The following is a 24,680-nucleotide window of genomic DNA, read 5'->3' as shown; positions in this document are numbered from 1 at the left end:
ACACGGAGGTGGAGGGGCTGGGGGAGGAGACAGGGACGCCCAATCAGTGTCCCCCGACTCCGGACTGTGGCAAGCCTGACAACCGGGCACACTCAGTGCCCCATCCACAGAACCGGGCATCCTGGGGGCAGACGAGAGAATGGCAACAAGGCACCCCGGGATCAAAAACCAAGACTGAACTTTCATTCTTACTACTCATTCTTCCTGGCTTAGATGGGAGCGGGGGAGGGGGGAATCAAAGTTCTGGTGACCAGAAATCTGACGTTCTTCTGCACGGGAGACTGAGGGCTTGACTTTGGCATGTCTTCTGCTGAAAGGTACATTTCCAGCCTTGTACAGGAGGTACAGGAGCACAAGAGCATTGTCCGGAAGAGGGTGAATTTACTTCTGATGGGCGGATCCTCTGAGTGATGGACAGACACAGTCCTTGCTGTGATGGACAAAGAATTCGGAAGCCCAGAGACTTGCAGTGTCTCACCACAGGACTCCCCTTCCCCACCCCACCCCCATCAGCACACAGCCCACCAGGATCTGTGTGTCTTAAGTGCTGTGCTGCTTCAGTGCACCCCACACCTTCTCTGTTCATCTCCATTCCAGGGTCCTTCAAGAAAACAAACTTACAAATGAAAGGCGCCTGGTGGGCTTCCTTTCTGAGAACTGACTTCTTTGGTAAGAAGGCTTCCTGTAGCCTCACGTCATGGCAGCCAGTGACTACCCCGACTTGGCAGGAACCCCCTGTGAGAATTAAGGCAGCTCGGGGGACTTTGATCTGGCAGGATATTGGCAAGAGCTGGCAGGGGCCCCATATTCTGTCTCCTTGGGTTTCCAGAAGCGTGAGGAACAGGGAGGCAGAATAGCTAAGTTGAATGTGCTGGTCAGAAATAGATTGGCACATAATGCTTAAAAAAATGGATAAAATATCAAACATCATATACTCAGAAGCACCCCGACCTTGGGTATTCTCTACCATAAAAAAAAAGTGAAATTATGACAGAGTTAAAACACACACATTTTCTCTCCTTAAAAGTGAATGCTGGGGGCTGGAGCAATAGCACAGAGGGTAGGGCGTTTGCCTTGTGCGTGGCCGACCCAGGTTCAATTCCCAGCATCCCATATGGTCCCCTGCGCTTTGCTAGGAGTAACTCCTGAGTGCAGAGCCAGGAGTAACCTTTGTGCATTGTCAGGTGTGACGCTCCCCCAAAAAAAGTGGATGCAAGGAGGGGGGAAGGACTCCCAGCAGCTCCGCCAGAGTCCCTGGGGATTCCTGGGTGCACCCCCCTCCCCCCGACTCCGGAGCCCCTGTCTGTGGCCAGGCAGCACCATTGCGTGATTCGGTGTGGGTGGGCTAGCATCACATCTCATACTTGCCTTGTCCCAGGACAGAAAAATCACCTGCACACGGGTATTTGTGTGTATGGGGGTGGGTAGGTGGGTTTTGAAAGAGGGAAATGCAGATGTGCAGATGGGGGGCGTGCCAGGACCCCCAGGCTCTTCTCAGGGTGCCTTCAGCCCCCAGCACCCACCCTCCGCCCAGACTGCTGTTCCAAGAAGCAGTCTTCTCTTGTAAAGGCAGCAGCGGGGGAGGCCAGCATGGAGGACCCCCTCCTCATCCTTCCTTCAGGCTCGGCTCTCCTACTGAGGCTTCGGGAGGAGACTTAGCCTGCAGGGAATTTCCATCTGCTCTGGGCTGAACTTTGAGGGACCCCACCTGGGGGTGCTGATGGGTCCCTTAGGAGCTGAGGGATCTTGAATGGGAATGAATGAAAGGCTGTGCCTTGGTCTTCTCCCCTGGGGATTACAGACACCGGCACACAGCCCCCCCCCCCCCTCCATGGTCCCAGGACCCCCAGGGAGAAAATGAGCTTTGCCTTGAGGATTTAGGTCACTTTTGGGGGCAGTTCCACACCCCCAGGGACAGTCATTCCTGCTCAGATCCCAGACCCCACCTTCTCGTTCCACTTCCTTTGTCCATTTCCAGATATGCCTTCTGGGCGGGGGGTGGGGGGGGGGAGGGCTCAGAGCCCCTGGGTCTGTCTCAGAGACAGAGCCCCTCTTTCTTTTCTCTAAAGAATTACCTAAGAACTCTGACTTGTAAGCCTCCGAGAGGAAATACCTCCCCGTTCCCCGCTGCTCCCCAGAGATTGCCCATGGAGAGGCGGGTCTCGGGGACACCCTCATTCTAGGCAGTTTTGAGGTTGTATATTCCGACGCCCTCAAAGGGAAGTGGCCTCTTGTTTTGCTAATTTTTTTGCCAAGATTCTTCCCCCACCATCAGCACAAGACCCTACGGGTCTAGATTCCCAACAAGGGCCCAAGACTCTGCAACTTGAAGCAGAAACCCCCAACCAAAACGACCCACTTTGCCAAACTAGCGCCCACACGGCTCCCAAGGAACAGAAACAAAGCACCAGCTTCCCCACCAGAGGGCGCCACCTGTAAGGTAAGAGAAAGGTGGTGGTGGTGGGGAATTCTCTAACTGGGTCCCACCTGTCTCACTAGGAATCGCGCTTTCATGAGGGGGTCCCCTGGGGCTGCTCAATGATTTCCCTGCCCACCAAGGTGCCACGGGGAGTCCAGGAGAAGACACCAGGCAGCTTGCAGAGCCATTTCTGGCCCTGTGAGCCCAGGGCGTCTGCCCTGTAGATGTCCCAGGGAGTTACTCTGTGGTGTCTAGACAGAAAAAACAGGACTGCCTGTTCCCCGGGGAACCCAGGGGCCCTGTGAGGCCAGCAGAGACCCCCCCACGGTGAAGGCAGCCTCCCCTCCACCGCCTCTCTGCCCAGGAGTCTCAGGAGCCAAGCATGGGGGCCTGGGGTGGTGGTCTCTGTGCCCCCCTGGCCTGGCAGGAGGAAGGTTTGCCTGTGCTTAAGGAGACCCAGCCTCATTCCACCTGTTCCACCCCCGCCTCTGGATCTTCTGGCCACCTGCAGAGGGAAGAATGTTCCAGAAGAGGTACAGATCAACCACAGTGAAAACCGTGATGTTTCCTGCTCACTTAAGGGACAAGTATCCCAGGTCCCCTGGTTGAGCTGGGTAGGTGCTTCCTGTCCCCAGGCCCAGCCTTGCTCATGAGGGGGTTTGGGTTGGGGGTTGTTGGACCCTCTCTCCGATTGGGGGCTCCGAAGGCTTCTTCTGGGGCCCAAAGTGCAAGCCCACGTGGTAGGAAAAGTCTGGCCAAGCTGAACTCTGTCAGCTGGCCCCCCACCACACACACACACACACACACACACACACACACACACACACACACACACACAGACCCCGAGTGGCTGATGCCTCCCCTAGACCCAAGAAGTTCGAGAGAACTTCCGGTTTCCGGTTCCCACCCCTCTTCCCTGTAAGCTTTCCCACCACACTCCCGGCCAGACAACAGAAGGTGACTAAGAACCACAAAACCAAGTGCAAGTAGGACAAGAGAAGGAGGGGTGGGAGAGGACATCTTCCAGGAGGGGACCCCGACAAGGCGTCCGTCCGGGGAGCGGCGGTGCAGGTACTTGTCGGGGGTCTCTGTGGGCGAGCTCAGATGGCCAGCCAGTGCTGTAGCTGCAGACAAAGGTGGGGTGCCCGTCAGGGGCTGTGGAGGAACAGGGGTACTGTAGGGACGGGAACCACCCTATCCCTCACCTGGCACCAGGACAGGCAGGGAATTCCTGGGGGATCCTACAGCAAAGCAACTTTCCCATCTGCAGCAGGACGGCTCCCTGGGACCCTCCACCCCCAACATCCCAATGTTGCTGGCAGCCTGACCAGAAATTGGGGTCCTGGCTTCATTCTGGGAGCTGGTGTGGCTGTGTGGGCACCAACCTCAGGGGGCAGTTATTTTGGGAAAGGGTGAAGCTGAGACCCACAAGGTCCTGTGGCATCCTCAGCCGGGTTGGGTGATACTTATTGGGGCATCCGAGGGGTCAGGGTGCAGAAGGGAGGGCGAGTACCTGTCTCTCTCTCCCTCACCCCTGCCATACATGCATCTCTGCCCTGGGCTTTCTTGGGTGCTGTCCTGGGCACTGGGCATAGCCAGAAGCCCCCTCCCCCCTCCCCACTTCATACACCTGGACATCCCCGCTCACCTGAAACTGTCTGATGTCGCGCTGGGCCACCAGGTGGTGCTCGTTCTCTGGCGTGACACCGTAGGCCAACCTCTGTGAGTGAGAGAGGGAGGGAGGAGCCCCCCCACCCACCCCAGGCTGCTCAGTGATACCCTGATACCACCAGCCCCCGAATATATTCCTCTAATGTGAGAACCATGGCTTGGCGGCGGGAGGGGGAGGGCGGCAAAGAGGTGGACTGGCCTAGTGGCCCGTGTGCCCCGCTCCCCACAACACACACCCCTGCTACAGGCTTGACTCAGGAGGACGCCCCTCCTGCCCTCTCCCGCCCTTACAGCAAACCCCCCACCCCATTCCAGCTCACCTCCCAGACGGAGCCCCGAAGGGTGAGGAACTTGTACACGATGTAGGTGGGCACCAGCGCCATGGAGGACAGCGCCACGCCCCAGCCCACCCAGTTGGCCCAGGGCGGGAAGACATAATCATCGTAGGTGAGCGGCTTGGAGTTGATGATGCTCACCACCACCACGAACTGGGGGAGGGGAGGGGGGCAGAGCAGGCGTCAGAGAAGGGGTGCAGGGGGGGTGGTCAGGAGGAGGGGGGAGGGGGGCGGTGGGGGAGGGAGGAAGGGGAGCAAAGGAGACTAAGACAGCAGCCAGGAGAGGTGGTGAGCTCGGCTGGCTGAAGGGTCAGCACACAGTCCGGGGTTCCCGTGGCAGAAGCCCAGCGCGGGGCAATCAGAACCCCCAGAACCTCCTCACTTGAGGTGTAAACAAACCCACTCTATGTGCACCCTGGGCACAGCATCTCCTTCCCAGGACCCCTCCCCCTCATGCTGGGTCCAGCCCCCACAGGACACCCCCCACGCCCCCGGTCCGCCTGACGCCCACCCAACGCACCAGGAGGAAGGCAGGGCTGACGAACTTCCAGCACAGTCTCCAGTACAGGCCGGGCCTGAACCCCATCATCTGCTGGATGTCACTGCTGAACCTGTCCACACCTGCACACATACACACAGGTCCAGCACTGAGGTTCCCCCCCCCCCAGCCTCCCGGAGACCCCCAGAGTTCGTCTCAGGGGCATCTGCCCCAGGCTGCACCCAGGGATCTGGCTCCAAGCTCATGACCCCTTCTTTTATGAAAAGCAAGTTCCTTGTTGACTTGATTTCCATAGCATTAGTTGGCAAGAATGAACATTTGCTTTAGGGTTCACCAAAGTGTCACTATCCTTCTACCAGGTCCAGGGGACCCTCCTCGTCCTCAGCACCCCCTGCATGGTCTGGTTCGGGGGGGGGGGGTGGTAATTAAACACTGTCCGGTAGCCCACACAAGTTAGGCCAACTTGTACCTAACTCTTTCTCTTAGCAGCAGAGTATAGGGGTTCAGTAGAGTAAGGGGCCAAGGAGGGGCCCATTTCCACCCACAGGACCCCAATAAGGCTAATTTGAAGACACACATGCCCACCTCAGTTCATTCTCTACAAACAGGCCTCTCTGGGGCTGGAGCGGCTGTACAGTGGGTAGGACACTCGCCTCACCTGCTGTCTCACCCCAATCCCAGCACCGTGTCTGCCCCCACTCATCTCTTCCAGGAGAGCCACCTCATCCCCGAGCCAGGAATAGACCCCGAGTACACAGCGGGCACGCTCCTGGCATGGGTCAGGGTGATGGCTCCCAGCCCACGAGGGCAGACAGGATGTGGGCAGAGGGACAGTCCCATCACCACACTCACCCGCTTGGCACTCTCGGGCGTCATACCCAGAAGGAACTGCAGGATGAGCTCATCCTGCAGTTCCCCTGGAGTTTGAGCCCCACAGTACACGTGTTGTGGTGTGAGCCCGTCCCGAGCAATATCTGTGACTCTCTGAAGCATGGTCTGCCGCTTCTGTGGAAGTCCAGCAGAACTGGGCATCTTGGCACCATTGTTTTTGACTTGCTTTGTTCTATGGGGGAGGGTGCCGGGGCTCCTCCCAGAACTCTTGTTGCAGTTCAGTGCCCGGGTCTGAGGGGCCGGAGGTGCAGGGGCATAGCCGGGCCACCCTCGTGGCACTCACAGATCCTCCAGGACCACACGGGGCTATGTCCGGGGGACTGTGGGGCACAGTGTGTGCTTTAGCCCTGTGCTCTCTCTGCTGTTCTTAGAACTCCACCACCCGTGAAAGGGCTTGGAGCACTGTAACATTCCCTTCTTTAAAAAAAAAAACCTGTTTAGGTGTTTTTGGGCCACACCAGGCTCAGAGCTCAGGGGGACGTATGTGCAGCCGAGGGCTGAACCAGGCTCAACTGTGTGCAAGGCAAGTGCCTTAACCCCCTTACTAATTCTTCTGTCTACAGTTTTTATGGGCCAGAGCAATAGCACAGCGGTAGGGCGTTTGCCTTGCACGCAGCTAACCCGGCTGAGCCGGGTTCGATTCCTCCACCCCTCTCGGAGAGCCCGGCAAGCTACCGAGAGTATCTCACCTGCATGGCAAAGCCTGGCAAGCTACCCGTGAATTATTCTATATGCCAGACACAGTAACAACAAGTCTCACAGTGGAGATGTTACTGGGCCCGCTGATGAACAATGAGAGGACAGTGCTATAGTGCGTGCAGTGCTACAGTTTTTACAGCTGAGCCTGAAAGCTCTGTCCAAGGATTCCATGCAGAGCTGAGCTCTAGGCGAGCTGATTCTGAGCGTCGGCTGCTCCCTCCCTTCCCTTCCCTTCTCCAGTGGAAGGCTCCAGCCTTCTCCCGTGGTAGGTGGCGCCCAGACCTACCATAGAACCACGAAACGCCGACGGCCTCCATGAGCACAGCAAAGAGAATGGACGTCCCCGCCGCGAAGGTGTCCAGCAGCGTCAGCACGTAGATCCCACCCTGGCCAGGGACAGGGGATGCTTGAGACACCCTCTCCTCCCCAGAGCCAGAAGGGACCACCACTGATCCCCCCCTTCATTCACAGGGTCCGACTGACTTCCTTTGGCTCCCCCTGAGCTCCTAGCCCAACCCAGGTGACCCCTAAAACTACCCCCTCCTCACCTTGGTTATGCAAAACAGGGCCAGGAGGAAGGTGCCAAAGGTGACCCCGAAGGTGAAGAGTTTCCGGTGCCTCTTCAGAACCTGGAAGTCGTCGGCCAGGCCGGTGATGACCGCCTCCATGCCTCCCATCTGCAGGGACCCGGGTGGGGGTAGGGGTGCAGGAGTGAGGGTGCCCCGGTCTCGGGCCTGGCTCCCCAGACTCACATGTGACCACTCACTCGTGTCTGCAGAAGTTGGGGTATCAGGGGCTTCCCTCCTCTCCTCTCCCCAGTCCCCAAGGGACTCAGCAGCCACCCACAAGGGCCCGTGGGTGCTGCTTTCCTGCTTCCTGTCCTTGTCCCTTGGCCTGAGTGGGCATGGTGAGCCCCTGGAGAGCCACGGGGCCTGAGTGCACCCCAAATGTAGGTGATGGACTAGGGCTTCCTGGAGGAGCAGCCAGAGTGAGGCCTACAGAAGCTGCTGACAGGGGCTGGGGCTGCTTCTTGGAGTACCGGGAAAGGAGACGTCCACACCCCCAGGCACCTGGGCTCCAATACCAGGTGGTCCCTAGGATGGCCACGGCCTCCTCTGAATAACGTTCTTGTGCTTGTTTAAAGTGACACCCAGGCCTGTGAGGGTGGGAGACAGCTGCAGCCACTGCTGTCACCTGTGTTCTCAGGCAGCCTCCAGCCAGGAGTCCTCCCTGCCTGCCAGTCCGAACACCTACCGGGGACCCAGAAGGACCAGGACAGGTGCCCTGTTTGAAGGTCCTGCCTTCACAGCCTCGCAGGATTGGCAGAGGCGAGTCTCTAGTTGGACACAGGAGTAGAAGCCAAAAGTCTAAAACACCATGATGTGGGGGCCAAAGAGGGGAGCACCAGGGACTGAGTGCGCACTATGCCCCCGAGGGGTACTCAGGGACCCAGTGCTCATCCTGGGGGAGTGCTGATCAGTGCCAGGGCCTGGAGATTTGGTGTTTCCTGGGCCCCGTGATGCTGGAGATTGCCTGGGCCACTTTGGTGATGCTCAGGGGCCTCTAGGGTTGCACCCCGATGATGCTCAGGGAACCACATGGTGCTGGGAATTCAACAGGATTGTTCTGTTGAAAAACGACACCGTAACCACTTCTTACCTCTGCAGACCTAGGACTGTCCTCCATGGAAATAGCACCCGGGTCCTACAAGGCCCTGATGGGAACTTCAGACTGAGTAGCATGCATGCATGTTTGCATGTGCACACGTGCTCATGGATGTCTATGTGCTTACACACACATGCATATTGCATATCACTATCACTATTACTATCACCTCGTTGTTCATGGATTTGCTCGAGCGGGCCCAGGAATGTCTCCATTCGTCCCTGTCACGTGTTAGTATAGCCCGATGACATACTGGGGGCTCTTTCAGGGTCAGGGAATGAGAACCATCACTGTTACTCTTTTTGGCATATTGAGTACACCATGGGTAGCTTGCCAGGCTCTGCCATGAGGGTGGGATACTCTCGGTAGCTTGCTGGGCTCTCCGAGAAGGAGAGCAGCCTCTAATTACCTCTATAGGTGTTCCCAATCAGGATATGTATGTGGGCATATGTATGTGGGCATGATACTCTCAGTAGCCTGGCGGGTTCTCTGAGAGCGAGAACTAGAGAATAAGAGGTCTTATTATATATATCAATAAATATTGCATATGTATAATATGTAGAATATTATATATAATAATAATATATAATAATATATATCACGAGCGATAGCACAGCGGGAAGGGTGTTTGCCTTGCACGCAGCCAACCCGGCTTACCTGAGTTCGATTCCTCCACCTCTCTCAGAGAGCCCGGCAAGCTATCGAGAGTATCTCGCCCACACAGCAAAGCCTGGCAAGCTCCCCGTGATGTATTCGATATGCCAAACACAGTAACAAGTCTCACAATGGAGATGTTACTGGGCCCGCTTGAGCAAATTGATGAAAAACGGGAGGACAGTGCTACAAATATTGCATATGTGCGGCATATTTTGTAGATGGATGTACGTGGGTGTTCACATGTTTGTGCGTGCATGCAAATATGTGCTCTATTTTGTGTGCATGTGTGCACTGGTGAATATGCATGTGTATGCATGTTGTATGCATCTGTGTATGTGTTTACATGTGCACACATAAGTGTGTCCATGTAAGTGCGTGTGTGTGTGTGTGTGTGTGTGTGTGTGTGTGTGGCGGGGTCTAGTCCTGACACGCAGAGCAAAGTCCTCACCGAGCTGTCGATCCCCAGGGCCAGGAGCATGATGAAGAACACAATAGCCCAGAACGTGGACCCTGACAGGGTGGAGATGGCTTCAGGGTACAGGATGAAGACCAGGCCGGCACCTGAGAGAAAGGACACGGGCTCGTCAGGGGCTGGGCTAGGGCTAGCCGCACACAGCCGGTGACTGAGGGACTGGGCCAGGGCTGACTGCACATAGTAGGTGACTGGGGAACTGGGCTGGGGGCTGGTGCTACATACAGTAGATGACTGGGAGCCTGGGCCGGGGGCTGGTGCTGCACGCAGTAGATGACTGGGGCTGCGTTTGGAGACCAACCTGCCCTGGGCCTGTCTATTTGCTCAGTTCCATGTGGGCAGTACAAAGCTGGGTCTGAGAGGACAGAGAACAGCAGACACCCTCAGGACGGTGCAGCCCAGAGAGCCTGTCCCTGGGAGCTGACGGGTGACCAGCTGCAGGGCACACCTCTGGCAGGACTCTCTTCTTCTGGAAGTGTGTGTCCCTCCTGTGAGGGGGAGCCCTTCTCAGCTCTCAGCTTTCTGGGACTGGGACTCTCTGAGCATATGGGAGTGGCAGGGGAGGCCCCGCCAAGAGGGGTGTGTTGAGGGAGGGGCGTGTTGGGGCATCGTCGCTCACTGGCAGGCAGGCGACTCTGGATCTCGGTCTGCCCCTCTCTGAAGTGGTGCCGGGCACACGGTCTTGCTGTGTTCTGAGCAATCCGTGCAGGGTCCGGGGGCCCAGCACTGCGGAAGGCAGTGTGGGGACTCCAGCATCCGCCCTGCACAGCCTGACTCCAAGGAAGTTCTCATGACCCACTTGGGACCCAGGAGCATGGCCAGAATCCCCCATGGACTGACTCAGAGAAACCCAGTAAGTGGGCAGTTTGGAGAGACCCCAGGCTATGTGCGGAAACCAGCTTCATGGTCAGCCTCATGGGAGGGCATGCCTCATGGCAGAGGAGAGGGGGGACCCCCCCTCTTCTTCCTTCCCTCCTCTTCCTCCTCTTCACCTACTTCTCTTTCCCCTCCTTCTTCCCCTCCCCCTTCTCCTCTCTCCCCTCCCCACCTCCCCTCCTCCCTTCCTCCTCCTTCAGCGCTGGTCTCACTGGTCTCCCTGCTCACCTTCGGTGGCCACGTCCTCAATGTTGACCTTGTGCTCGTGGGCCATGTAGCCAAGGATGGAGAAGATGGCAAAGCCAGAGATGAAACTGGTGACACAGTTGATGGTGCTGGTGAGCAGAGCATCCCTGGGGAAGAAGCACGGTGAGGTCCAGGCCCTGTTATTGGGGCCCTCTAGGGATCATCACATATACTCCCGTCTCTGCCTCCTCTTCCTGCTGCTGCCCCCACCCAGTGCCTCCATCACTGATCACTGCTCAGTGCCTGCGGGGACCAGGAACTCCCTGGTGTGGCATTGTGATAGAGTGTGGTATTGGCTGGTGTGGTAGAGCTGACACCCAGGCTCTCCTTCCTCCTCAGCCTTCCTGACACCCTCCCAGCTTTGGGTCCTTTTGCCTTCTCACCCAGTCATCAAGGACTTTGCTAAACTGCTCAACCTTGCTTTTAGAATGCTCTATGTGATGCCTCAACATGCATTTTTTTTTATATCACACCCACCAGTGCTCAGGACTTACTCCTGGCTCTGTGCTCAGGTATCACTTCTGATGGGGGTCAGAGAACCCTAGGGGACACCAGGGATTGAACCCAGGTTGACCACGTGCAAGGCAAGCACCCTCCCTGCTGTACTATCGCTCCAGCCCAACACACATTTGAGAAAGTACAGTGCCTTTCTCCCACTGTCTTCATACGCTGCTCACTCCTGTCAGTGCCCTCTCTAGCCCCCCAGGGCTCACCCCAAATGCGCCCCCATGACCCAGCAGAGAGATCACCCAGAGTCCTCAGCCTCCTTAGAATCTATCTCGTACCAAAGAAACTGGCAGTTCTTCCTGGAGCTTCTGAGAGAGACTGAGGGAGGAGGCCCAGTTGGTGCTGATGGTGGGAGCCTCCCTGCTCCCAGCCCACAGGAGGCAGCGAGACTTTGGGCTTTTGGAAACCCTGAGCTCCCACAACCAGTGGGCATCTGAGGGGCAAAGGTTCACAGTGAGCCTCTGTGCCAGTTCCACATCCAGGACCCCTGTGGGGCAGTGGCCTCAGCTTTCTGGTCTCCCCCTAACCCCAGTCTCTGGTGAGGAGGCGCCCTGACAGACGCATCCACGGGAGCAGTCACGAGCCTTGAGTTCCTCGGAAGCCCAGAACTCTCGCCTCTGCCCCATTTTACAGGATCAGAAAACACAAGGAGGAAAAAAAAAATGAACTTGTCCAACCCAGAGCATTCTCTCCCCTCCCCCACCTCTGGCCCCAGGAGCCAGCCCCAAGATTCAGAGCTTTCCAGAGCTCTAAGCTTACCTGTAGCAATTGTTGTCAAATTTGTTGTAACTGGCAAAGGCGATCAAGACGCCAAATCCAGCCCCCAAGGAGAAAAATATCTGTGTGGCGGCATCGATCCAGACCTGGGATGGGTAGACACAGCACTGACCATGACTGCCTGGTCCCCACAGCACAGGGTCATCCCTCCCTGCCTCATGCTAGGACAGTCAGGCGCCCCTGGGAGCTCTGGAACTAGGAAACAGCCCCCACTCCTGCCCGGATGTCTGGGACAGAACAAGGGCAGAGGGAGACTGAGTTGGCTCCAGATCTTATCTCCTGACTGCGGTGGTCAGGTGGTCAGGAGTCGCTCTCCTGGACCCACTCATTGGCTGCCCTGAGTTTTGAGGAACGCCAGGCTAAGAGGCACAGGATGAATGAAGTGAGTGGAGGAGGGTTGGGACCATCCCAGCAGTTTCAGTGACAGCATCTGTGGAAAGAAGGTGAGATTCCCCATTGCCTGCTCTGGCTGCAGACAATGGCAGCGGTTTGGAGTTCTACTGGGTCCATGGTGGGTACTGCGAGCACAGAGACTGAAGTCTGCACATTCAAGTCTGTCCTTCTCCGGCCTCTCGGCTTCCTGCTCTAGCCCTGGACCATTTCCTCTCCATTGCAGTTTCCTCAAATGTTTAGTGGGGGGTAATTTTAAGGACTGCATATTATTGCACAATTGTGCAGATCTTAGGCAACCCACAATTTTTGCCAAAAAGTGTGAGTACAATCATTACATAAGCATTCTAAAAGAAAAAAAAAAACAGTGTGGGGCCGGAGAGAGAATACAGTGGGTAAGCTCTAAGCTTACCTGTAGCAATTGTCTCACGTGACTTGAAACTATTCCATGTCCTGGGTCCCTCCAGGACAATCTCTGTTCCCCTCACCCCTGCTTGAGACTCTACTCCCAGTGTCCCCCAGGTCATGAGGTTTGCTGGAGGAGGCTGCCTGTGGGGGTCAGCAGGGCCATGTACCCCCCAGGGCTCAGATGCTGCTCCTGGTGTTGGCTGGTTTCTGGGGTGGTGCAAAAAGGCCAAGGTTACAGGGGCTGAGAGGGAAATTCAGCTAGTGGCTGTGGTGAATGGGGGTGGGAGGGTGGGGCATGGCCTGGAGTATGGGGCTCACTCTCCTTGAACAAGGATATTCAGTGGTCTCCCCACAATCACAGACACTAAAACTGAAAATCACGTGTTGGTGCCAAGCACAAAGGGCTTATACAGAGATGCCACCATGCCAGCCATGCCACCCAGGTGAGTTCCACCTGAACCCTCCGCCCGTGGCCGGGCCCGCACTGACCGTGGCCTCCTTGAGGCGATAGAAGTCTATGTGCAGGTAGGCGCTGATGCCGTTGGAGGCACCCGGCAGCGTGATGCCGTGGACCAGCAGGACGAAGAGCACGAGGTAAGGCAGTGTAGCTGTGATCCACACCACCTGTGGGGACAAAAGTTGGCATGAGGGCGGCTGCTTCACTCTGCGGGCTCCTGGGTGGTGGCAGGCACTCTCCAGGAGCCAGTCACACCTTCCCATATGGCACAAGCATGACCCATAACAGCTCCCAGCTGGGATGGGCCACAGCCCAGAGCAACTGGAAATGAGCCCAGTTAAGGCATTACCCACCCACCCCCGCCCTAGGGGGACAAAGAAGCCACCAAAGTGAAGGGCAGAAAGACAAAGACAAGGTTCTCACAGCACAGTGCCTATGGCCCTCTGGCCACGTTTCCTGATGGCATGACACTGCCCAGTAGAACCAAGAACAGCCCCTTTCCCGCCTTCCCAGCAAACCTCGGACTAGCTCTTCTCCCATGCTTAGAGGGCCAAGAGGTGCACGGTTGCAGCTGGTGCTCTGCCATCCTTCACCTCACTGGGGACAGGTATGGGGCAGAGACAATGGATTCTGAACACATTTGGGAAAAAATCACCCCAGGACCACAAAGAGACAGCCAGAGTTAGAACAGAGGAGGAGGACGGGGGCAGGAGACATCGTGTGGCTCTGCAGGAGCCTGCCCACCCGTTAAAACACTCTGGGGATTAAGGATAAGAATGTCCAGGTCCAGAGGCTTGAACGGTAGTGCAGTGGGAGGGCATTGGTCTTGCACACGGCTGACCCAGGTTTGGTCCCCGGCACTCCAGATGATCTCCAAGCACCTCCAGAAGTGACTCCTGAGTGCAGAACCAGGAGAAAGCCCTAAGCATCACCAGGTATGATCCCTCATACCTAAAAAGAATGTCCAAGTCCAGATTTTGTTCTTGGGAGCAACTTCACATCACTCGTGAAAGCTCCCTGATGATGTTAATTCATAGATGGGCTTGAGAATCACTGTGATGGTGGATGAGATCTTGCACAGAGACTCCCCAAGCACAACACTGGGGCAGGCCCAGGTGGCCTGTTCCCAAGGAAAACTCAACTCAAAGACACTTGCTGAAGTACTAGAGAAGCTCTGAACTCCCAGAGCTCAGGCACTACCCACCCCCAGAATTTTCACCAGATCGAGGAAGAGAAGAAAGTCCAGAGAAAGTTCTTTGGGAAATTCTGAAAAATCACAGGCTCCTTACAAAAACCAAGATGTGGAAAATAAAGTCATGACTGGGATTCTATTCTCTGCGTGTCTTTCTCCCTAGTCCATCAGCTCCTTGGCTGCAAGATTTCCATATTTCTCAAACTTGTCTCCCTAGTCTGTGGCACACCACACATGGTTGCCTTAAAATAATATTTATTGGATGAGTGGATGCATGACTGGAGAGTGGTACAGAAAGATGACTGGAAGGAGGGGTGGATGGATGATTGCATGCTTAGGAATGTAGTTGAGTCGACGGTGAATGGATGGTAGGTGGGTAAATGAATGAGTGGATGAGTGGGTTAATGATACCTCAGAGGGTTCATAAATGGCTTAGTTGGTCAAATAATGAATAAAAGAAGTGGCAAGTGAATGAAAGAACAAATGTAATTGAGTGCATCCGTCACAGTCCTGGCATCTGAAGGAATCAGGAGAGAAATCAGACTCCACTGTCTTGCGTTAACCAGCGATTCTTTCACTGAGCAATCTTTGCAAAAGTGTCCTCAGACATCTGTTTTCTCTGGTGGTGGGAGGCAGGGGGGGCAGAAACAAGGAAGACAAATAGCCAAAACAAGTGAGGAAGAGATGGAGCCTTGGCAAGTGAAGTCACCACATCTGGGGGTGGGGGGTGGGGGGGTGAGAGGAGGACTTACGGGATTTCTGGGTTTATCCTCCCAAACTCAGTTAGACAAATAGGTCTTTCTCCTTGGCAAGGCATGAAGAGGAGCCTGGGGACCTTCACGGGGGGTCCTAACTGCTCTGTTCCCCTACAACTCGTGTCAACAGCTGCGGTTCCATTGTTCATCCCTGAAGACTGGCTGAGCTCACACTCCATCCATCTCAAAACAACATCCCAAGTTCTGAGTCCAGGAGGCTCCTATAGGGTCTGGAAGAAGCCCCGAGTTGGCGATGCCTGAGGCTCTAACATGGATCCAATTTCCTCAGGGAACATGTTAGGACATGACTGAGCTCATCCCGAATGCAGTCAAACACCAAGAGAGAAGAGTTTACTCATGGGCACATATTCAAAGCTCAACCCTGTGAATTCAGCTGTTAGTTCTGGGAACTGGTGATGGAAGTGAGTTCAGTTGCTTCAAGTCTTGTTTGCAAAGAAAGGTTCCTGGGTCCCGGCACCCCAGCCTGTTTCTGCTCACACTAGACCTGGCCTCTCCACCCCATGCAGCTCTGCTCTCATATGTCTCACCGTGGTAGTGCATCTCTGGCCACTAGGACCCATTTTTGGTCATTCCTTGCGCACATGATGAAGGCAGCCACAAGAAGCCCAGGGAGGCAGACAGATAGGACAGTGGGCAAGGTACTTGTCTTGCATGCAACTGGCCTGGGTTCGATCCCAGGCAAGCCATATGGTCTTTTGAGCACGACCAGGAGTGATCCCCTGAGCTCAGAGCCAGGAATGAGCCCCAAGAACAGCTGGGTGGCGGCGTCACCCGAATGAAAACAAAGCCCAAACAAACAGCCCATGGGTTTTGCAAGTACCCTTAATCCCTAAGGGAAGTCATTAAACATTTTTTTTCATTGCCTCAAATCTAAATTCCTACCTACCTCTTATCCCTGTGGATTCTGGTTAGAATGTTTGTGGTTCTAGATGTCAAACTCAATCCAAAGGAATCAAATCACACAGAGGGAAACCTTAAGTCCAGAGAAGAAGAAACTTCCCAATGAAGAGAGTTCTCTAAAGATGGAAAAGTTGTCTAAAGAGGGGCTACGGGTTCCCTGATGCTGAAGATGAGGAAACTATGGCAGGGATAAGGGCTTCAGGCAGAGATTTGTTTGGATCAAGGAGAGCCCGGGTGCGAGCAACAGCGGCAGCAATGCTTGGGAATGTGTCTCCAGTGCCAACCCTATCTGGAATACTGAGTCACATCTCAGAGAAGGCTCCAGGCATTGGACTGTAACAAGCCCTGCTTGTGTTTCGATGGTACAGTAAAGAGGAGAAGCTCAGCCCTGTGTCACCGGATTCTCAACTCTAACAGGGAGATGGTGAATACTCATGTTCCCAATACAATCTCTGCTGATTCAGGACATACGATCCTCTGAACTGGGCTTCAAGACATTTATTCATAAAAAGCCCAACCATAGCATACGAGGTGCGGCAGATATAAGATACACTTTAAAAAACCACTAAAACACTGAGCTTTAGGCATTTGACCATGACTCATTGCAAATGATGCCACGCATTAGGATCCAGAGACTGACTGGACCAGCCTCAACTGATACACCAGTGGCAAGACTTGACCCGAATTACCAAAATTACCATATTTCACTGTATAATCATCTCCACCACATAATCAGTAAACACTGTTGGTGTTTTTGTTTTTTGTTTTTTTTTTGCAGTAATACTGGCAAACATTTTGTTAAAGCTTCACCTAAGGGTTGCATCCCACTTTTGGACTTAAAATTTGCCCTAAAAATTAGTGGCAAGTATTCAGTGAAACACAGTAACACTGAACTCAAATATAACCAACCTTCTTCTTTCTACTTAAATATTCTGCAGTTCGGGTTTTTTTTGAGTTGGTCCAGTTTTCTCTCTCCCCAATTCCAATAGTTTTGCCAGCACTGAAAAAGTTCTGTCTCTCCCCATCCCCTAAGCAGCTCAGAGCCTGGCCAGGAAGGAGAAGAGCCTGGAGGCTAGTCCTGGGCAGTTATAAGACTTGACTTAATTCTAGGCAGAGGGGGCCTTAGGGTCCCTGGAAGTTCCATCTCACATGCTAGCAGATTGGGTGGGAGCCTGGTCCACTCCTCCCTGTCCCATAGGAACTTGACAGAGTGGGAAAGCTCTGAGTAAGGAGCAGGACATTGGCAGGGGTGCTGCTAAAGGAACAAAGACCATTTCTGAGCAAACTCCAGCATCCAGTCCCATCAGGACATTCTTTTCTCCCTCCCCCTACAACCCTCATGTTGAGATGGTTCCCACTTTGTAGGTGAGGACAGTGAAGCTTAAGGTATTTCTTAAGCTGCAAGGGTACCAGGATTCCAACCCAGGTGGTCTGAACAAAGCACCATGTTCTTTTCTGGCCACACCCAGTGATGCTCAGAGCTTACCCTGACTCTGACTCAGGGATCACTCTGGGGGGTGGTGTCAGGGATCAAACTCGGGTCTGCTAAGGGCAAGGCAGATGCCCTACCCACTGTCCTATCGCTCCAGCCCAGAAAAACCATGCCTTTAATGGCTCACCTATTGAGTCTTTGTGGCTATGGTTCAAGTCCTAGCTATGCTAAGGACAATTGCAAACCCTGGTCCCTCTCCACCCCCCTAGGGTCCTCAGAGAAGGCCCCTGAGTACCGCCAGCAGCTCAAAATCAGATTACTGGCTGTACTATCCTTTTACAGGACTGTGGTTGCTACATGCTGGGAGCCAAGCATGCCCAGGTGGAGAGATGACAGAATTACTGGTGGGGGGAGGGACTGCATGTGGCCCTGTGTGTACACTGGCCCTCTCCCTCCACTGAATATGACTAACTCCTGGCTCTGGCATTCACCTTCTCTCCTGGTGTGCAAAATGAACAAGGACAGGAGGTGATCTGGGGTCCTCCTGCTCCCATAATCAGACCCCTTTTCTCACTGTCTCTAGTCAGGATCACATACCTTTCCCCTGATGCAGAGCCTGCATTTGCCAAGGGGCAAATATGAACATTTGCAACCCATTTTTTTTTAAGACCAGCTCTATGGCTAAGAAAGTCAAACTTGAGTTCCACATGCAATCTGGAAAGAAATCAACAATGCTCTCAGTTTTCTCTCTCTCTCTCTCTCTCTCTCTCTCTCTCTCTCTCTCTCTCTCTCTCTCTCTCTCTTTGTCACAACTGGTGATGTACAGAGGTTACTCCTGGCTCTTCACTCAGGAATTACTACTGGCGGTGCTCGGGGGACCATATAGGATGACGGGAATCGAACCCGGGTTGGCCATGTGCAGGCAAATGCCCTACCCACTGTGCCATCGTCCAGCCCCTGCTCTCAGTTTTCTCATGAGCCACTTCATAAAAGGAATTCAAGCCAGGGCACAGGAATGTCTGAAGCAATGATCCCCATTCTAGAAAGTTCCCTCTCAGAATTATTGGTAGCTCTTGCCTGCTCAGGCCAGAGCACAGGATGTGCCTGCTGTGAACTATCAGTTGATGCCTGTAAGGGGTCATAGTTCTCATTCCTGGTGTTCCTGCCTGGGGCGGGGATGGGGTGGGGGTGGGGGACTTTTCCTGCAACACTCTTGTCCCCACCCCTCAGGGGAGAAAACGATTTGTGCATTTGGCATTTGCACCAAAAGCTCGGGCTCTGCTCTGGCCAAGTCCCACACGAGATGGAACATCCCCTTTGTGAACAATGGTAAGGAACTTAATTTTGGGTGCAGTATGAGAAGCCTCATATTCATGTTAGTAGCAGCAGTAAAGGCAGTTCTGTTGAGTTATAGCTCCTGCCAAGGTCCAGAGTATTCTGCCCCGCCAAGCCCCCTCCCCCCCCCCCCCCCCGCCCCACCACACACGCACACCCGATGCCCAGAAAAGACCCACAGAGGTTGGTGAAAGTTCTCCCTGCGTGTCTCTATCTCCATGACTTAGCTCAGGCAGTTCCTTCCATGAAATGTCCTTCCCCTTCTACTTTCCTCTGTCCTCAGAAACCTCCCCAAGTGCCACATGGCAGATGCTCTCAGTTCAAAGAGGTTCCTTCTCCCACCAATGCCACATCTTGTGCCTTTTTTGACTGTGGTAGTGGTAGGAAGAACGTCGTATCTCATGTCAACCACATGTTAAAATATCCATAAACATATGAACCACGATGACTGAAATACAGATTCCCCCAAGACAGCTCCTCCTGGACCATGTGCAATGCACTCAGCTTTTAACTTTCCTATTTCATTTCTAAAAATTGTTGGTGACAAACTGCTCAAAAAACAAAAAACTTGAGGGACCAGAGTGATAGTACAGCGGCTAAGACACTTGCCTTGCATACAGCCAACATAGATTTGATCCATGGCACTCCAAAGGCTTCCCCAAGTCTGCCATGAGTGATCTCTGAGCACAAAGTCAGGAGAAAGCCCTGACCTCTGCCAGTTGTGACCCCCGATTCCTCCGCCCCTCTCGGAGAGCCCGGCAAGTTACCGAGAGTATTCGATATGCCAGACACAGTAACAACAAAGTCTCCAATGGAGACGTTACTGGGCCCGCTCGAGCAAAACAAAAATAAAACAAATAAAATTGAGTTGAATCCAAAAGAACATTTAAGGAAGGTCTTTAAACTGATTTACTCCCCTACTCTTCCTTTCTTCCTACCTTCCCTCCTTTCCTTATTCATTCTTTAGTGCACCTTGACTCAAGACCTATTGTGAGTCAGGAGCTGGGGTGATCTGCACTTAGTGTGGATTCTTCCTAGAGCAAACATTATGTCTCCAAGACGCCAAGAGGAGTTCTACTCCAAATTCTTCCTGGCACACGTCTTTCCCAAGGACGGCCTGGACCTCAACACTTCTTTAGTCAAGAGCATGACCAAAGATTCCAGGAGCACCAGAGAATACTGCAGTTCAATCTCACTTCCCCAAATCAGTGACCAAATGAGTGAAGATGCTCATATGTTCACACTTACCTGGTGATGGTATACAGCTGACTTGTGAACCCCAGTGAATCCATACTTGGCCACAAATGACTCTGGGCTTTGCCACAAGACTTACCTTGGCCAGCATGAGGATGAGTTCAGCAGCAAGCATGATGCAAGTAGAGACTAGAGTTGCTATTTGCACAATGGGGCTTGTCTGCTTGGAACCTGCTCTTAGAACTCAGCTGCCATGCTGCAAGAGGCCCAGCCATGGGGAGAGGTTATGTGGAAACCACCCAAATAGGCATCTATTGCTCCAGAGTGCACTCCCAGCCAACAGCTATGACAATGCACATAGGCTGTCATCTAGTTCCAGCTAGACCCCCCACCCCACAGGCCATACAATGTAGACTAGAAGAACCACCCAGAAAATTCCAGTTGGCCCACAAAATTATGAGTGGTCATAAATGTTATTTTAAATCATGGATTTAATATAGGAAATTTGCTCATGGTGCTAGCTAATCAAACCCTGGAAAGAATATTTCCCAACAATAACCTCTTTAATATTACCAAATTCTAGACAGACCCTGCAAGCGTACAGATGGTGGTAGTGGGGTTATCTTGATGCTACTAAGCCTAAGAATCAAAATAGACTATGATCTGAGTACATTCCACCCCAATGGGGCAATACTGCAAGGTCAGAAAGCCAACTCTCGCCAAGCTCTGCTAAGTCACCCAATTCTGAATCCCCCCAGCCCCCACCCAAGGACAACAAGAACTTAAAGGGTACTCAGCCTTGGATCAGAGGAAACACAAAGTCAAGAACCATCTACATCCTTTTAAAGAACTTTCACCTTAACTTTTAAATTCAGGAGAGGAAACCATGGGTTTTAGAAATGAAACATGATTCTATCCTAAAGGTAGACGCAATTATTGGCATAAAGTTTTAAAACTTTTTCAAACAGTTTAAGCATGTAAGACTTAGGAAGGATGTGTACACAGATTTCTGGGGCCCCAGAGCACCCCATTGGTGGTCTCTGCTCTGCAGGAAGAAAGCCTGAGGATCTCTGACCCACTTGCATCCCTCACTCTATAGCTGGAGAGATGGGCTTGGGGGAAAGAAAGGGAGCTACATTCAGGATCACCCCAGCTCCTCCGTAAGTGGGCATTCTGCAAGCCCAGCTTTTGTTCTTCCAGTTCCTTCCTTGTTCAACACCTGCTGGTTCTACAGCTAGAAAACTGATGCTTGTCCTTTGGGGCCAACCTCCCAACTGAACGAGGAGCAAAGATCTCACCTTCCCCGAGGTCTTCACTCCTTTCCAGAGGCTGAAGTAAAGAATGATGACAACCACCACGAGGCAGAGCAGGAGCTGCCACTGGGGCAGACCGATGTCGCGGATCCCAGCACTCTCGTGAAGGTGGAGCACACCGCGCCTGCATGAAGGAGAGGCGTCGGAACCGGAAGACAGCATCAGGGAGTGGGGCACGGGCCTTGGGCATAGGCCGGTCCCCCAAAGTGCACATTGATGTCACCTCAACCACCCTTTCTCTGCACCCCGTGGGTCTGCTCTGTACCACCCATCATCTGCGGAGACCCCCTTCAAAGCCTGTGTCTTGAACAGCACCACAAACGTCCAGTCTCCCAAGCATCTCGAGCGCTGCGTGTACCGGTCTAGGGGAAAGGATGGTAAAGCAGTGCTTTGCCCCCAAAGCACACCCACACAGGGTTTCTCAACTGGTTCTGTCCAGGACTCCTTTGGTAACTGTTTCCTTCCTTTGCACCCTTACCCCAACCTACTGGTTTGCCCCCTAGTCTTATACTGTGTCCCTCATATTCACAATTTCCACTTGTGGCCCCCTTGGTATATCCTGGGGGCCTCCAGGTGGTGCTTCTGGTTGAGAAATGCTGGTCTGGAGTGATGATTTCTGTGGGTGGGATCCTGGAACTGATGATGCGTGACTGTGCTGGGGAATGACTGGGAAAGGAAGCAGGAATCCTGGCATCTCACCTCCCAGAGGTCCACAAACTTATCTGGCCTGCTGACTCATTTTTAGAAAAGAAAAAAAAAACCCTCGCATTCTCATTCCTTCAAAGTGACATTATTTAAGTGAACAAACAGAAAACAATTCCCCTAAATTGTACCCGAGACCATTAGGGTTCTCTGGGATCATTCCAGCAGTCCCTGGGAGGTGGTGTGGACTTTGGCAAATGTTGCTCTGAAGGACAGATAGATAGATACACATAGAGCATGTGGCAACCAAGTGTTCTCTGGTGTATAATGGCCAGGTGACTGAGGGGAGGGATCCTGGGTCTAGAGACAGACAAGAGAGAATAACTCTCCTGTTTGGGAAGATCTCCTAAAGGTAAAGAGGTACAAATCTTGTGCTGTGGGTTTTTTAACCAATAGAAGTGCATGCACATGTTCATCCAAGGATGTGCTCCAGGATGCTTATAGCAGTGTTACCCAACATCATAACTCCAAATACAAAATACTCAATTACCCATGAGCAGGAGTGGGGAGGGATACTGAGATATGGAGAAAATGGAATATTTGACGATGATTTTTTTTCTACATGGATAGATTGTACATGACTATTAGAAAGGACTCAAGCCACAAAGACAACTTCCCAAAGGGTCCATTCATATAAAGAATAGACAGATCCAGGCTAAGAATGAGAAGTTGGGAAGGTAAGTTGGGGAGGGGTGAGGGGTAAAGTCCCACTCAGGGGGACTTCTGGGACACCAACCACATCTGTTTCTGGATCCGGCTCTACTGCCATGGCTGTGCTGTACATGGTATCCACTGAGATGCCCCTTAAGGCTATCTACTCTGTCCCTCTTCAAGAAAAGCAAATTGGCACCATGAGACTGTAAGGGTATCTTCCATCTATAATGCAGGACCAGCATACAGAACTGATTTGTAAACAAATCACTCAAGTGCTAACTCAAAGCGAATCAATCAACTAGGATCTGAGCAAAGCCAGGGCCCCACTCGAAAGCAGCTGATTCATCAACGCAGACTAGTTTTAGCTCAGAGTCATTTCAAAGGCCACAGGCATTGTTCTTCCTCTGAGGCCAGCTTTCACCCCCAAGGACAGGCCAATGGCGGCATTGCACAGATTGCAGCTGATATGCTGATGGATACTCAACTGTCTGTCTCTTCTCTCTCTCCCTCTTCCTTCTCTTTCCCCTCTAAGAGAAACATGCAAAAAGAAAATGATCTGGCACCCCAGCTGATTCTAGGGGGCAGCCAAAGGTAAGACTCACCAAACTCCAGGCCCATCCAAGGGCAGGTGGAGACAACATGAGGCTTCCAGAAACTTCCTCTACTCTCCTGGAAAAATTAAACTGGCATTCTGAATTCAGCCAGGAGGTTTGGACATGCTCCTAAAAAGTGGGTTAGAATGACTGTGGAAGGCTGGGTCTCTAGTCAGTCCATAAAATAATATCAGAGACAGGATTGCTCCTCTTACGGGGAGTGGACTACCTCTCCCTGCCACCGGCATCAGAAGTGTTGGACTTTGCTGAATACAGTGAGCCCCGTGGACACATCTGGGAACTTGGTAAGCAGAAGCGTCATCTGTTGCCTGACCAATGAAGAGTGGTGGCTCCCACCAACACAGGGTCTGTTTCACCCATTCATTCAGCTACTCAAGCTCAATATCTAACTTTGATATCTTTGAATTTGATTTAATATCAAATTTGATACTAACTAATGTGACTTCAATTAAAAAAATAAGTGAAGGTGGCCCAATGACACAAACTTCCAGTTACTAAGTTAATGAGGAGGATGTGATGGGTGCCAGGTTACGAGAGCCAACAGTCCCAGGCTGCCTGTTCCTAAGAGCTCACAAGTTCTTGTCACAAGACAAAACCAAGTGTCTGTGTGTGGTCAGGAGACTTCTGGAGGCAGGCACTTGTAATACACAGGGATGGGGAACGATCCTGTAGTACCTCTACCCTGAGACAAGTGTAACAACAACAACAACAACAAATCAAAGAACAAAATTGATGTCTTGCAAGAATGTGAGGAATCCAAAAGGCAGTAGGGTCACTGGAATCAGATGGCCTTGAGCTGACATCTTGGGGCCCTGTCATCAGTATCAGGGTGGCTGGAGTCATTCCACTGATTCCTCAGCTCTTTCTGTACATCACAAGGGAACTGGGCATGTATGGGGCTGGATACGGGGTCTGTGGGCAGATGGGTGAGGACTCTGGCCAGCCGAGGTCTCAGGCACTGGGACACTTGGAGGAACAATGATTCTCGTGGTACGACAAAGCTCAAAGCTCATGGGGATTCAATGATGAAAGGTGAGTTGGTGCTAGAACTCCAGCTGAGAGTCACTTCATGACCATTAAGACTGAGCTCCACTTAGGACTCCAGGAGGAAGCCTGGTGACTCTGTGGAGTGGGTGACATGGGGCTTCCCTGTATTCAGAGACCAGAGAGCTGGCAAAAAGTATGATATGATCCTGTGAGAGTAAAGGAGCACTAGGGTGGGTGGGAAAGGATCATTATGACTTACAAAGTCCCTCATCCTTATCCCGAGTTCCCCCTTCCTCAGACCCCTGGCTGATGCCGCAGCTTCAGACCCATCAGATGAAGGCAGACCCAGTAGTGTTGACCCTAAGGCATCTCTGCTCCTCGCTTCTGCCCCATGGCCTGTTTCAAATGACCCCGTATCCTCTTCTGGGGGTCATGGGGGATTCATGGAAAAGTTCTCCATCTCCTCCTCCCCCAGTCTTTTTCTGTAAATCCAGGGTCTGGACTGCCATAGAACGATCCATCAAAATCTTCATTCCCCAGTCCCCCAGACCTGAGGTTCCTTATCACCCCAAACAGCTGTTCTCCCTGCAGGACTGGGCTCAGGACAGCATC

General features: G+C 53.0%; 1 protein-coding gene across 1 annotated transcript in view; it reads right to left on the bottom strand.

Moving 5' to 3' along the window:
• Window positions 1-3,519: 3,519 nt before the first annotated feature.
• The window catches only part of SLC6A2 (solute carrier family 6 member 2), a 48,163-nt gene continuing 27,002 nt past the window's right edge, over window positions 3,520-24,680 (bottom strand). The window contains exons 4-14 of the mRNA XM_056136712.1: window positions 21,097-21,235; window positions 13,002-13,136; window positions 11,697-11,800; window positions 10,413-10,537; window positions 9,285-9,397; window positions 7,063-7,191; window positions 6,801-6,900; window positions 4,946-5,046; window positions 4,411-4,578; window positions 4,068-4,139; window positions 3,520-3,543 (exon numbers count right to left, since the gene is read on the bottom strand). Of these exons, the coding sequence (XP_055992687.1) occupies window positions 3,520-3,543; window positions 4,068-4,139; window positions 4,411-4,578; window positions 4,946-5,046; window positions 6,801-6,900; window positions 7,063-7,191; window positions 9,285-9,397; window positions 10,413-10,537; window positions 11,697-11,800; window positions 13,002-13,136; window positions 21,097-21,235 (1,210 nt within the window). The remainder of the gene's footprint in view (window positions 3,544-4,067; window positions 4,140-4,410; window positions 4,579-4,945; window positions 5,047-6,800; window positions 6,901-7,062; window positions 7,192-9,284; window positions 9,398-10,412; window positions 10,538-11,696; window positions 11,801-13,001; window positions 13,137-21,096; window positions 21,236-24,680) is intronic.

Source organism: Sorex fumeus, unplaced genomic scaffold, assembly GCF_029834395.1.
Source record: "Sorex fumeus unplaced genomic scaffold, SorFum_2.1 ptg000122l, whole genome shotgun sequence".
NCBI lineage: Eukaryota > Metazoa > Chordata > Mammalia > Eulipotyphla > Soricidae > Sorex > Sorex fumeus.
This window is presented reverse-complemented; position numbering and strand designations above follow the sequence as displayed.